This window comes from Simochromis diagramma, unplaced genomic scaffold (assembly GCF_900408965.1).
Source record: "Simochromis diagramma unplaced genomic scaffold, fSimDia1.1 OVJJ01000361.1, whole genome shotgun sequence".
Classification (NCBI taxonomy): Eukaryota; Metazoa; Chordata; class Actinopteri; order Cichliformes; family Cichlidae; genus Simochromis; species Simochromis diagramma.
Window position 1 is genome coordinate 115,065 of NW_024386860.1, and position 14,532 is coordinate 129,596.

General features: G+C 40.2%; 1 protein-coding gene across 6 annotated transcripts in view; it reads right to left on the minus strand.

Annotated features, from left to right (window-relative positions):
• Nucleotides 1-14,532, minus strand: part of LOC120732093 — a 37,882-nt gene that overhangs the window by 13,557 nt on the left and 9,793 nt on the right. For 2 of the 6 annotated variants that reach the window (XM_040029432.1, XM_040029431.1), the window contains 20 exons: nucleotides 11,334-11,711; nucleotides 10,598-10,885; nucleotides 10,205-10,504; nucleotides 9,491-9,868; nucleotides 8,882-9,169; nucleotides 8,511-8,804; nucleotides 7,771-7,800; nucleotides 7,331-7,669; nucleotides 6,943-7,239; nucleotides 6,733-6,847; nucleotides 6,554-6,601; nucleotides 6,084-6,110; nucleotides 5,895-5,939; nucleotides 5,792-5,818; nucleotides 5,659-5,703; nucleotides 4,363-4,389; nucleotides 4,209-4,247; nucleotides 4,058-4,120; nucleotides 3,923-3,956; nucleotides 3,189-3,557 (listed from right to left, as the gene is read on the minus strand). In XM_040029432.1, coding sequence (XP_039885366.1) covers nucleotides 3,534-3,557; nucleotides 3,923-3,956; nucleotides 4,058-4,120; nucleotides 4,209-4,247; nucleotides 4,363-4,389; nucleotides 5,659-5,703; nucleotides 5,792-5,818; nucleotides 5,895-5,939; nucleotides 6,084-6,110; nucleotides 6,554-6,601; nucleotides 6,733-6,847; nucleotides 6,943-7,239; nucleotides 7,331-7,669; nucleotides 7,771-7,800; nucleotides 8,511-8,804; nucleotides 8,882-9,169; nucleotides 9,491-9,868; nucleotides 10,205-10,504; nucleotides 10,598-10,885; nucleotides 11,334-11,711 — 3,086 coding nt within the window. In that variant the 3' untranslated portion in view covers nucleotides 3,189-3,533. Of the gene's footprint in view, nucleotides 1-3,188; nucleotides 3,558-3,922; nucleotides 3,957-4,057; nucleotides 4,121-4,208; nucleotides 4,248-4,362; nucleotides 4,390-5,658; nucleotides 5,704-5,791; nucleotides 5,819-5,894; nucleotides 5,940-6,083; nucleotides 6,111-6,553; nucleotides 6,602-6,732; nucleotides 6,848-6,942; nucleotides 7,240-7,330; nucleotides 7,670-7,770; nucleotides 7,801-8,510; nucleotides 8,805-8,881; nucleotides 9,170-9,490; nucleotides 9,869-10,204; nucleotides 10,505-10,597; nucleotides 10,886-11,333; nucleotides 11,712-14,532 lie in introns of those variants that run through there. The other 4 variants (XM_040029434.1, XM_040029433.1, XM_040029435.1 and 1 more) reach the window with 3 other exon arrangements.

The following is a 14,532-nucleotide window of genomic DNA, read 5'->3' on the forward strand; positions in this document are numbered from 1 at the left end:
CCAAAACACGTTATTCATGGTTACATACCGTTTTAGACTGATGTGGGCCAAAGCCTAGCATAGCCTGTAACGTTATTATGACGGACACATTTTATGAGTGAACTTGACTTTAAGTGACTTACAGGTTTCTTTGAAAAATACTTTCTTATATCCAGGATCTTCCGTTTTGCTGCCGTCCTCCTCTCCTCCTCGCAGCGCAGGTTTGCCGCTGCTAAAACTAAACAGAGCTCCCTGAAAGGCACAGCCAATCACACTGGCCATATTTGTCACATGACGTAGGACTCCAGTAGAGAACGTAATTTAACTCTTTCTGCTCCGCTGGGGGAATGAGACGCTGACAGATCGTTTTTTCTTACTATCGGGATTGTTGTTCTTTACTCGAAGAGATCAAATTATTGGTGGGGACAATTCAATAATCGCAGGATATTGGTGGGGACATGTCCCTTCCATCCATGCCAAATCTACGCCCTTGGTTGCACCCCTAATATATATATATCACATTAAGAGATTTGATTGAACAAATGGGGTGCTGTCAATGCTGGTCTGTCTGTTGCACAGCATCCCTTCAAGCTGGCCCATCAGCCCAAAATTGCACCAGCCCACAGGGAAAATGACCATAATGTCAAATTACCAGTTCAGCCCTGCTTTTGATGCAAATACATTTGTACCCAGTTGTACAACAGTTAGTGTTTGAGCGGGGGCAGCATAAATGCATCATGCGGATAAGAAACTTAAGAAAATCGACAATCGATATTTGTTTAATTCACAACTGATTAGAATTCATAAAAAACAAAAGCTTTTAAAACAAAGGTTCAGATTTAAAGATTCTTAGTGTCTAAAATAGATGACATAAAATATTGTATTCAAATGCATGTAGATATTGTATACAAAGTACAATTTTAATGGCTAGTGTAGTGGCCTTTTTATTGTTAGAAAAGTAGTCATCATCATCATCCTTTATTTATAAAGCCCTTAAAAACAACCGCAGCTGACACAAAGTGCTGTACATAGGAACTATATAATAAAAGTACATAAGATATAAATAAAAGAAAAAGTAAAATAATTAATTAAATTAATAATTTCATTACAAGAGAAACTAAGTTTCACTGAGGTTTAAAGCCAAAGAATAAAAGTGGGTTTTAAGACGCGATTTAAAGGTAGACAGTGAAGGGGCCTCTCTAATGTGCAAGGGCAAATTATTCCATAATTTAGGACCCACGATAGAAAAGGCCCTGTCCCCTCTGAGCTTCCACCTGGATCTCGGTACCTCCAGGAGCAGCTGGTCAGCTGACCTTAGAGACCGACAGGGTGTGCGGAGATGAAGAAGTTCAGAGAGGTAAGGTGGGCAAGATTGTGAAAGCATTTAAAAACAAACATGAGAATTTTAAAATTATCTTTAAAAGACACAGGCAGCCAGTGCAGAGAGATAAATCCAGGAATTAAGCTCTTCTGTGTCAGAGGAAACAAAGTCAGAAGGGCCACAGAGCTGATTAAAAGCAGCAGAAAAAAGCGCGGCAGTGGAGGGGTTAATAACCCGACAGCGCCGAGCAGCAGCGCGAGATTTAACTGCAGTATGTGTAAAACCAACGTTGAATAACACAGGCATATGATCTGAGAGTGCACAGTCACAAATCTAGTTAGTGACAGGCAGACCATATGACAGAACAAGATCCAGTGTGTGTCCATGCTCATGTGTAGGGCCAGGCACGGACTGTACCAGGCTAAAAGAGTCAATAAGGCTTAAATAAGTCATTTACCAGTGGCTTATCAGGACAACATACATGCATATTAAAATCTCCAACAATAAGAACACTATTACAGTTGGGCATAATCTCATTTATGAAGTTGTTATTGTATTTCGGGGGACGATAGATGACAGTGCAGAAAACCGTGTTTGAGCGACTCACCTAAAACAAGGTAAGTTCGAAGCTGGAGAACGAAGGCTGTAGAAAACACTGCTTACATTTGTGATCCTTTTTGTAAACAGTCGCTGTGCCTGCACCTCTGCCTGACGTCCGTGGCGAATTAAAATAGCACAATCCATTGGTAAAAGTTCAGATAGAGCACTGGACTCACCAAACTCAGCCACGTCACAGAAAATCAGATCACGGGAACTGACGAAGTCCCAAAGAATAAAAGTTTTGTTTAAAAGTGATCTGGCGTTCACCAGGGCAATCCTGGCAGGAGCTGGAGCTGGAGCACCGGTTTCAGTAACTCGAGAAACCCGACGCAGCAATCTCAGGTTTCGATGATGTTGACGGCGGAGGTTTAGCCTGGGAGGGCATGGGCAGCGAGGCCAAGGAGCATCATCAAAGCCGACCACAGGCACCAAACAGGCATCAACAGGATCTAGGAAATGCCGAGATACAAACAATCTTGGAAATAATCCATGCGCTGGTCGGAAAACAGCAGAACAATTCCTTAGTTAAACCTTTAGCTTCACCAGCCAACCGCTTCATTTACCCCGGCAACGATAACGCCTTCGCCGAGAAGGTAGCCTAGGAACCCGGTACAGGTAACCCGGGATTGCCGATACAACTGGGGGCAGGGGTTGCTGCCACCAGCTCTAAACGACACAATATTTTGGACCACAGGTTGGAGGTCCAGTAGTGTCTGGCGATCATACTTTAGCAGAGACTTTGTTTCGTGGATGACAAAAGTTAGAAATAATATAAACAGGAACAAACTTGGCAGTGACAGACGAGCAGCCACACACACCGGCGCCATCTTGATTCACCCATGAACAAAATTATAAGGCTGTTCTAACAAATGGATTTACATCCAGATGGATGTCACCAATCTTCATCCAGATGGATTTTATATAAAAAAAAATGGGCCACTTTCCGTGATGTACAATTTTCTGAAGATTTGATATGTTCTAATTTTGTAGGCACTTTCACGAATGATGAATTCTGATCCCAGAAGACGAGTCTGTTTTTTGTCACAACCCTGCACAGAATAACTTAGTACTGATAAATCATTTGCTTCAAGAATGTTAAATATAACTGTATGAATAGTTTGGGATCAAACAGAGCGACGTACAATGAATGAAAATGCGTTTGTTATTCTTGCCTGCCTTAAAATGTGAACTCTCGGTTTTTCTTTTTCACAGCGACTGTGAGACAGTAGTTGGAAACTGAGCAATTTTGAAAATAAAATACTAAACAGTACAAATAACTGAGGCAACGTCAGAAAAAACATGTTTATTGCTGTTTATCATGTGAGAAGATTAAGCAAAGCAAGTTACTAGATCATTTTGTAATTGACCGAGTTAAATGAAATTTAAAGAAAGCCAAGTGAAAGTTAAACTATAAAAACATTAGATCTTGCAGTATCATTAAGAACTTTCCCCCACATATCATGCATCGACATCAACAGTACAGTTTGCATTAGCATGTATTCATAACAGAAGCCACCACAGGCGTCTTTGCAGTTGATAATGGCTGTTCAGCTAGATGATAACCTTTGAAACAGGAGACTTGGGAGACATGAGCCTGAAAGATTAAGATGTCTGTGGGACATCTTTGAAGAAGTCAAAGGTTGCCATACAGTTGATTCTGCAAGAATTTTGAGTAAAAATTTATTCAGTTTTAATCTAAAATGATTCTTAAATAATTAGCTTTTTTGTTTTTTTCCAAACACAACAAAACAAACTAAATTAACTTTAAATAAATCAAAGTCTACGTAGCAGGGATTTGTTTCAAAAAAAGTTCATCCATATAAATAATTCAAGTTCCTTACACTAACCTTGGCATTGTTATCAAGCATAACAAAATAAATTACTTTAGAGAAAGTATAACATTTTTAACCGATTAAGTAATAATCTGCGATGGAATCAGTCTGGATGTTGTAATGTTATTTAATGAAAAAAGTCTTAAATTTGGTTGATTTGGATTTTGTCATTCACTGCGACACCACTAACCTCAGGGTTGAAAGGGGATGGTCGTCTCCTGTTACTGTATCAAACAACATAGAAATGGAAGCAGGTTGTTCAAACATAAAGAAATAAAACACATTGGTATGTCATTTAAAGAAAAATTGCATGAATAAAACTCACTCCTTTGGGGATGGACAGCGTGGTTTGGACAAAGCTCCACAGGTTACATTGCTGCTGTTTTTACTATGGGGGTTAAAGAAAATAACATGTTAGTTTATGACTGTTTTTACTATGACATTATGGCGGTTGTCGTACTGCTATGAATACTTACGTATAGGCAACACTGATGTTCGCAGTGCAGTCTTGGCGTCTGCAGAATGTATAAACATTTTTTTAAATATTACTTAATGTGTGTATGTATATTTCTTTTATATAGGGAAATTTAAAAATTATATAAAAACAAACAAGAAGACTACAAATACTACCTTGAAAATCGGCTCCAAAATGACTGCCTATAGAATGAAAACAATAATAATAAGAAGAAGAAGAAGACAAGACAAAGGAAAGATTTCAATTCAGTTCAAGTCACTTCAATTCAGTTATTATTTAAACAGTGCAAAATCACAGGAACAGTTGCTTCTAGGCACTTTACATTGCACAGTAGAGACCTAAAATAGAGCAAGCACTTGGCAACAGAGGAAAAAGAAAAACTCTCTTTTAACAGGAAGAAACAGCTGGCCGAACTAGGCTCAGGGAGGGGCAGCCATCTGCTGCAACAGGTTGGGGGTGCGGGGAGGAAAACAGGATAAAAGACACATTGTGGAAGAGAGCCAGATATTAATAATAACTAATAATTAAATATAGTGTGGCATATAAACATAAAGTGAGTGAAAAAAGATCAACGAAAAAGAAGTCCTATTGGTCTATTGCAGCTTAATTAGGGAAGGATTCAGGGTCATCTAATCCCACTCTAACAATATGCTTTATTAAAATGGAAACTTTTAAGACTAATCTTAAAAGTAGGAAGAGTGTCATCTTAATCCAAACTGGGAGCTGATTCCACATAAGAGGAGCCTGAAAGCTGAAGACTCTGCCTCTCATTTTACTTTAAAATATACTAGGTACCACAAGTAAGCCCACAGTCTGAGAGCTTATACGGTACTATGAGTTTTTCAGATAAGATGGGGCCTAATTCTTCAAGACCGTGTATGTCATGAGAAGGAGTTTAAGTTTAATTCTGGAATTAACAGGGAGGTGATGAAGAGAGGCCAAAAGGGAAGAAATATGCCCTCTCTTTCTAGTCTCTGTCAGTACTCTTGCTGCAACATTTTGGATCAAGTGAAGGCTTTTCAGGGAGCCCAATTGCAATGAATTACAGTAGTCCATCCTAAAAGTAAAATATGTATGAACTAGTTTTTCAGCATCTGAGACAGAATGTTTCTAATTTAAGAGATATTAGGTAAATACAATAAAGCAATCCTACAAATTTTTAAATATGCACATTGAAAGGTCAAAGGTCAAACCTGGTCAAAACAACTCCAAGATTCCTCACAGTGTTACTGAATGTCAACGTAATGCCATCCAGATTAAGCATCTGATTAGATACAATATTTCTAAATAGTTTAGGGCCATGTTCAATAACCTCGGTTTTATCTGAATTTCAATGCAGGTGGCTAGAGGCCATATAGGTCTTTAAGACATTTCTGCAGTTTTACTTAAGAAAAAGAAGGAGAAACAACTTTAACAGTAAAAAAAAATGTACAATCAAAATCCAACAGCACCTGGGCTTCCTCTCATGTTGCCATGCCATGCGATCCTCTTCTTTTCTATTAAGAGTACAATCAACAGGATATTTCCAGTTAAGCATTCATATCAGGGTTACAAATGATGGCTTTCTTTTTTTGTTTTCCTTACCGGGAAAATCGACTCCAAATGGACCTCCTATTTTGAAAGCAAAGCATTGTTAGTTGGTTTGTTTTACTGTATTTCTTCAGTTTGCAGAACACTGATGATATACCTTTTTTCTGGCCTTGGTGGTCTGTCTCTGTCATCTGTGTATCTCCTAAATATTTTGTGAGACAATTAGGAGTCAGTTTTTTTAAAATGCAAGGCACAGTCTATACACAATAAATCACATGAGTCACTTTATTTCATTACATGATACAATGAAGAGACCAGTCACAAAGGAATCCTTCAAAATGGTTACCTGGATAATCTATCCCAAAGTGATCTTCTGTGAAATTACAGGGAGAAATATTTACAGGGTTGTTTTGGTGGAGATGTTAAAAAAGAAAAAAATAACAGTTATTAACAAATTAGCGACATTTTTCACACATGCTTTTACAAATATTAGCTCAAACATCACATTTATAGACATCAGGTGTATAAAACAACCATTGCAACCATCAACTTTTTTTTTATCATGTTGCTCATAAAGCTCATTTGACCATCTCAACTTCATTTTTCTGTGTCAGATATGATATGACTGATAAAACTTATTTATATTTAATTAATATGGATATGTTGTTGAAGCAGGCTCTGGATGCTTTTAGATTCTTTTGAATCATTTTAGAACATCTTTAAAGTACGAACTCCTGTATTCAGTTGTGATGAGAGGTCTTGACTCATGACTGAATTATGTCATTATTATTCACTTTTTATGTTAAAATAACTTGCCTTTTTTCTGGTCGAGGTGGTGGTTTCAGTGATTCATCTGTGTGTTTCCTATATTTGGTTGGAGGAGAAAAAAAACATTTTCAGCTTCAGAGTCAACACATTGTAACATCGTTACACAGACAGCTGCAATCACTATCAGAAATATGATATGATATAAATTAATGTTATATTTCCTCAACCTTTTCCTCCAGATGAACACTGCAAACACTGCAGCTAAGGTGATTATGATGAGAGCCACAAATGAGACTGGAAAGGCCATTGGAGCAGAACATTTAAACTGGTACATCAGTGATCCTGGTGATGTAAATACATTTGAGGTTAATAAACACAATTCAACAGAAGAAATACTTCGATAACATATAGAGTAGAGATAAAGTGTGTCTGCTAACCCTTCACATTTAAGCTGACTGTGTGGGCTTGTTCCCTGTTACGCCAAAAGATAGCGTTACAGGTGAGGTTTCTGACTCCATCTCCTTCAGTAACAATAAAAGTGATTGTGGAAGTTGTCTGCCAGGTGCCTCGTGACATCATGATCTCTGAGACCTCAATGGTGAGGTGAGAGACACTCCATGAGAACACCGGAGGATGTGATGAACATGTGTGTGTAACAGAACACGAAACAGTTATAGTTGAACCAGCATCAACTTCTTTTGGAACGGGGGTCATCACTGGTTTTTCTGGAGAAGCTGAGCATGACAAACACAAAGAAGATTATACTTGATACTTAGAAAGCAATGTGTTTGTCACATTTCAGTGATCTACAGTGGGACTCCAAACCTTTCATGATAATAAATACACAGCTGTTGTTGAATGTATGTGTCTCATGTCCTTTCTCTGCATAGAAACAGAAGGGTCCGTTGTCAAAGGGCTTGATGTCATCAATCTCCAGTGAGCAGTTTCCCTCATTTAGATTTCCTAACATTTTGGTTCGGCCCTTAAAATGGTCAATTACATAGCTTTGGCCATTATGGAATACAATGTCTCCGCTTTTTTTGGACCAGATGCCACGGGTCATCGGTTCATCCTCTTTGTACTGGAAACTGCAGGGAATCACCACACAGGAGCGTGTCAAGGCACTAAATCTTAAAGGGACGTCGGCAGGCAAAGCAGAGGTTGCTGTAATGGGAAAAATGTTAGATGCTGGTTTAAATTAATCCTCTTGAGATGTGACATGATGAAAACAAAAAGAGTTTGAGAGTGCTGACAAGTGCACTTACTGTAATTTTCAAATGGATCTCTCTCATATTCTGGGAAAATGATAACAACCAATTAATAACAATTCAACATCTGGAGGAGTATTTTTGTGTTTTTGGAAAGTTAGATGAAAGTAGGTCTCATATGTAAGGTGTAAGCCATAAGCCTATTGGTTCAGATTTATAGAAACAGTTATAAGACTTATAAAGTGTTATAAAAATTGTTGGTCCCTGGGCAATAATGGAGACAATCTTTTAAATCTAGATGGAGGCAGGTTTTATACTTTTCTTTCTAGTTTTCTCTTTACAAATGTTTTGTGGCACTTTTCATCCATCTAGCAATCCTTCAATTTTCTTCTGCTGATCCAATTTACGCTCATAGGGTGAAAAGTGGGGTACACCCTGGACAAGTTGCCCATCTATTACAGGTCTGGCACTTTAATGCACATGTAAAATGTCTTTCTGGATACATTATCTAAAAGTTTTGTATTTCTCCCTCTTTTCCCTTTTCAGTGACTTCCAGCTTATGACTCAGCTATATGTTCATATATAATGCCCAAATCAAACACGCTAGCTTTAATTCTAGTCAAGCTAATGGCTTCCTCTTCTGCTTGTGTATGTGCTAACCTGAGCTAATTGGCGGCTGGCTTTATTTATTTATTTATTTTTTTACCAATCTAACAAAATCAGTTTTCCAACAGAAAGCTAATAGGTATATTTTGTAAAGTATCAAACAATCAGGAGGGCGACATGTAGGAACTCACGTTTTACAGTAAGAGTTGCAGATGTTGAGAACTCCCCACTAATAAACTGAGCAGTGCAAGTCAAAAGTTTACCATCATCACTTAGGGAGGGAATAAAAGTTAGATTTGACACTATAGTGTATGTATTGTTGGGAGTCTGTTTGGTGTTTAATGAACTTTGCATGTTGTTGTAGTTCCAGATGACACTTGGTGTGTTTTTCCTGCACTTAAAGATCACAGAACAAGTGACATTCTTCGCCATGCCCTCTGTTAACTCCCCTGGTGGTTCATTCATAGTGATTTCCTGAAATGGACCTGAGCAAGAAAGTTAGAGTGAAGCTTAATGATAGCAATTGTTGTTTAATTCAAGTAAACTCTCCCATTAAACTTACATTCAACATTGAGTGGAATTTCCTTGGTGGCTTTCTGACCCCCAGAGTAGCTAACAGTACAAGCCACACTCTGGTGCTCTTCCTTTACTTCCCAAACTTGTTCTACTCTCCTTTCCCAAATCCCATCAGATACCAGTGTGTCCGTGATCCGGTCTTTTCCAGGTATACCATTTAGGGTTATGGTTGGGGGAGCAAAAATACATGCGTGGCGCACACTGCAGGACACAGTGCCCTGCTCTCCCACTCTGGGAGTACCAATAATATTTAGCTCTGGTTCTGGTGCATGTTCTGTGAATAAGAAATATTCAAGAGCTATAGTGATACAGTAACTTCTGAGTTCTATGTTCCAGAAATATGAATGTTTACATAATTGTAGTATTTGTTTAACAGCCAGTTTGTGGGAATTAAATGCATTGGTTACTCTGTTATACTGAATATTTTACTGCGCATTTGTTAGTTTGTTTGTTTTTTATAGAAAAGCAACAAACCAACAAAGTAAATTTTAAATGACTGAATGTAGTGACAAGTGAAGTCCTGACTCAAGCTTTCTGTAATCATTTTTTGGATTTAAGTTGAAGTGACTGTAAATGGGAGTTCAATGACACTTACCTGAAACAATAAGTTCAGTAGATCCATCATAAAATGAGTGACCTACGGTGTGGTAGGAAGTAATTGCGTTCTTATCTATCCATGGATAAAGTCGGTCATGGTTGTGGGACATCTCCAGCCTTTCAATCTTAAGACTACAGTTCTGCTCCACCACTGATCCAATTAAACTAGTTCGACCATCAAACTTACTAATAACATTCCCTCCTTGTTTGAATACAGCTGGAAATCCATTGATTTGGTACAAGTACCACATCACTTGAAGGTCATTAGGCTGTGAGTTTTTGTAGGAGAATTTACATGGAATGATGAGACACGATCCCTTCAACCCAGTTATGGTGCTTGGAGCAGTGAAAGACCAACCCCGATTGAGTATGTTTCCTGCAAAAAAATTAGAAAAAAAAAAACTTTTGGAGAACTATTTAATCTTAAAAATAAATCTTAACAGACAAAACAGACATGGACGTAGCTGCCATGGCCAGAGAAGAAAGAGAAGAGGTAGCAGAAGCAGCAAGATGAATAAGCTGTAAAGTTATGGGGAACTGAAAAGCTGCTTAAAAGCACATTGTAAATAAAGACTTTGCAATCACATTGCTGAATGACGGTCATTCCTACCACACTAACAACATTCATTTTTTTCTGGTATATATCTACTCTAATAACTTTTTGTCTGTCTGTCTGAGCTTTTAAATGAAGATAATTACTATTTGCACTTACTCTTTACCCGCAGCCTGATGCTCACTTCTTGTGTTTGCCCCCCCTTGAATTTTGCAAAGCAGGTAACAGATCTCCCGTTGTCGCTGGGTGAAGATTTAAATGACAGTATGGAGATGGTCTTCCACTGAGTCTCCCCCGGTACCTTTTCTGTATTAGTGGATGCTGCCACACTGCCATAGTTCCATGTGAGAGTTGGTGTATTCTTGTGACATGTGTATAAGGCAGTGCATGTTACTTTGCTATCATACCCTTCAAGAAATTCATCTGATGTAGAGCTTATATTCAATGGCGAAATGGAGCCTGAGATATAAATGGAAAATGTTACATTTTCATGTCACATTAAATTCAGTACATGAAATATATTGCACATTGAATATATTACATGGTACTCACATTCAGCATTCAGTGGAATCGACCTTTCGGCACTCTGACCCGCAGGGTAGTTAACAGCACAACTTACACTCTGGTGCTCTTCTTCTACTGTCCAAGTTTGAACTATTTTCCTTTCCCAAATCCCTTCAGATACCAGAGTGTCCATGTTCTGATCAATTCCAGGTAAACCCTTTAGGGTTAAGGTTGGGGGAGCAGAGAAACATGTATGCTGCACACTGCAGGACACAGTGCCCTGCTCTCCCACTCTGAGGATACCAATAATGCTCAACTGTGGTTCTGGTGCATGTTCTGTTAATTCAAAGCAAAAATTGAGAGCTACAGCAACACAGCAACTTTTGAGTCATTTGCAGGAAGTAATAACTGCAATTAAACAAACTTAGTTAAAAGTGATAGGGAAGAAAAAAATACAGATAGCTGAAAATAAATATTTCTTCATATTAGTTTATGTGTCTCTCTTAATGGTTTGATATAAGTATTGTAGTTTTAAGTGTTATTGAAATACATTTATTGGGTTTAGACAACACTGTGCCAGGAAAAAGCTAAAGATTCTAACTACAATTTATATGCTGAGTCAAATTGCAAATTATACATGCACAAAACTAAAATACAGATAAATAATAAATAAAAAATAAATCAGAGAGGACTCAGTTTGTCGTGGTAAGGGTTTCTTTCTGTAGTAACTTGGATGTATAGCAATGGAATTAAAGTTGAATTAAAGAAATTAATGAATGCTTACCTGAAACAATAAGTTCAGTAGATCCATCATAAAATGAGTGACCTTTGGTGTGGTAGGAAGTAATTGTGTTCTTATCTATCCATGGATAAAGTTGGTTATGGTTGTCTGACATCTCCAACCTTTCAATCTTAAGACTGCAGTTCTTCTCAGTTACTGATCCAGTCAAGCTTGTTCGACCATTAAACTTTCTAATAACTGTCCCTTCTTGGTTGTATACAGCTGGGTATTCGTTCCTCTGATACAAGTACCATATAACTTGAAGGTCTTTAGGCTGAGAGTTTTTGTAGGAGAATTTGCATGGAATGGTGAGACATGACCCTTTTAACCCAGTTATGGTGGCTGGAGCAGTGAAGGACCAACCCAGATTCAGTATGTTTCCTGCAAAAGAGAAGAAGCTTTTGAAGCACTTTTGATCTTAACAAAAAATAAATAAATATTGGCAGCCACCAGTGCTACCCGCTGCCTCCTAGATGTTGCAGGTATGGTATAAATTTGAAAACCCCAGATGATTTTCCAAAACTTGTCCTGTGAACTTAAACCAGATGACTTAATTCTTGAGTTATTGCATTCTCAAACTCAAGTGCCCTCAATGGTGGAGCAACAACAATACCCTCAGCCTTTTCTGCCTAACGCTTAAAAAGGGCTCACACTCTGTTTGAAATGAAATGAACTTGAGACAAAACATCTCTTTGCAACTTTGAGGAATAATAACAGACAGCATATAGACTGCCCCACCAGGGACAACGTCATACTGGATCACTGCTACACCACTCTAAAAGATGCCTATCGCTCTGTGCCCCGGGCAGCTTTGGGACATTCTGATCACTGCATGGTCCATCTTATTCCAGTTTATAGGCAAAAACTCAAACGTGCCAAGCCTGTAGTCAAAACTGTGAAGAAGTGGACTAACGCAGCAAAGCAGGAACTGCAGGACTGTTTTGACTCCACTGATTGGACTGTTTTTGAAGCTGCATCTGAGAACCTAGATGAGCTCACGGACACTGTGACATCATACATCAGTTTCTGTGAAGACGTGTGTGTGCCAACAAAGACCTTTTGCACATACAACAACAATAAAGCATGGTTCACTCCTAAACTCCAACATCTTCGTAAGGCCAAGGAGGACGCCTACAGAAGTGGTGACAGGGTCCTGTACAAGCAAGCCAGGAACACACTGACCAAGGAGATCAAAGCAGCTAAAAGCATCTACTCCCAGAAGCTGGAAGAACAGCTCTCAGCCAACGACCCTGCGTCAGTGTGGAGGGGCCTGCAGGAAATCACCAGCTACAGACGCCCCCCACCCACTATTGAAGCAAACAAAGACCTGGCCAACGAGTTAAACACTTTCTATTGCAGGTTTGTGACGGACAGACTCCCACGCCCCACCCTCCCCTCCCCAGGGACATTGCTTCAGACATTGACCCCCAACACACCTTCCACCTCTCCCCCCTTCACCCTGCCCCTCCCCAATCAAGACTCAACGACCACCCCCACCCTCCCCAATCCAGACTCAACGACCACCACCACCCTCTCCAATCCAGACTCAACGACCTCCACCACACCTCTCACCCCCCTTTCCTCCTCCCTGAAACTCAGAATACACACTCAGGATGTGAGCCGACTATTCCAGAAACAGAAGCCCAGGAAAGCCCCCGGACCAGATGGCGTCTCACCCTCCTGCCTCAAAACCTGTGCTGAACAGCTGGCTCCCATCTTTACTCGCATCTTCAACAGATCTCTGGAGCTGTGTGAAGTTCCCTCCTGCTTCAAACGCTCCACCATCATCCCTGTTCCCAAGAAACCCACCATCACAGGACTGAATGACTACAGACCTGTCGCCTTGACGTCTGTGGTCATGAAATCCTTCGAACGACTGGTGTTAGCCCATCTGAAAGACATTACAGGCCACCAGCTGGACCCTCTGCAGTTTGCCTACCGGGCAAACAGGTCGGTGGATGATGCAGTGAACATGGGGCTGCATTACATCCTGCAACACCTTGACCGCCCGGGAACTTATGCCAGGGTCCTGTTTGTGGACTTTAGTTCGGCTTTTAACACCATTGTGCCTGAACTTCTTTCCTCCAAACTCTCCCAGCTCAGCGTGTCACCAGCTACCTGTCAGTGGATCACCAGCTTCCTGACAGACAGAAAGCAACAAGTGAGGCTGGGGGAGATCACCTCTGAAACCCGGTCCCTCAGTATTGGTGCCACTCAAGGATGTGTCCTCTCACCACTACTGTTCTCCCTCAACACTAACGACTGCACCTCCAAGAACTCGGCTGTCAAACTCCTAAAGTTTGCAGATGACACCACTGTCATTGGCCTCATTCAAGATGGTGATGAGTCTGCATACCGGCAAGAAGTTGAGCGGCTGGTACTCTGGTGCAGTCAGCACAATCTGGAGCTGAACACTCTTAAGACTGTAGAGATGACAGTGGACTTCAGGAGACATCCCTCAACTCTGCTCCCCCTCACCATATCAGACAGCCCTGTGTCAACTGTGAAGACCTTCAAGTTCCTGGGTACAACCATCTCCCAAGACCTGAAGTGGGAGACCAACATCAACTCCATCCTCAAAAAGACCCAGCAGAGGATGTACTTCCTGAGACAACTGGGGAAGTACAGTCTTCCACAGGAGCTGCTGATCCAGTTCTACACTGCGGTCATTGAGTCTGTCCTGTGCTCCTCCATCACAGTCTGGTATGGAGCAGCCACTAAACAGGACAGGAGCAGACTGCAGCGGAATGTACGGGCAGCAGAAAGGATCATCGGCACCCCCTGCCCTCCATCCAGGATCTGTACCTCTCAAGAAACAGGAAACGGGCAGGGAAAATCATCACAGACCCTTCACACCCTGCACACAGACTTTTTGATCTGCTGCCCTCTGGCAGACGGTACAGAAGCCTGCAGACCAGGACCACCCGACACAGGAACAGTTTCTTTCCCCATACTTGGCCAATAAACACGATTCTGATTCTGATAACGGAAAAACATTTGTGATCACATTATTACAACCCAAGTGCATCTGGAGTTAATCTGGGAAACATGATGGAAGTTTTCTTTTCATGCATCTCAAAGACAGAGAACAATATTAGCCTCCATTATTTGTATTTGTATCTCTAAATGTTCCATGTCATTTTACTTCTGTTTTGGTCTCCACCACTGCTGAAGAAACTGTTTGATTACTTATGTGCTGAAT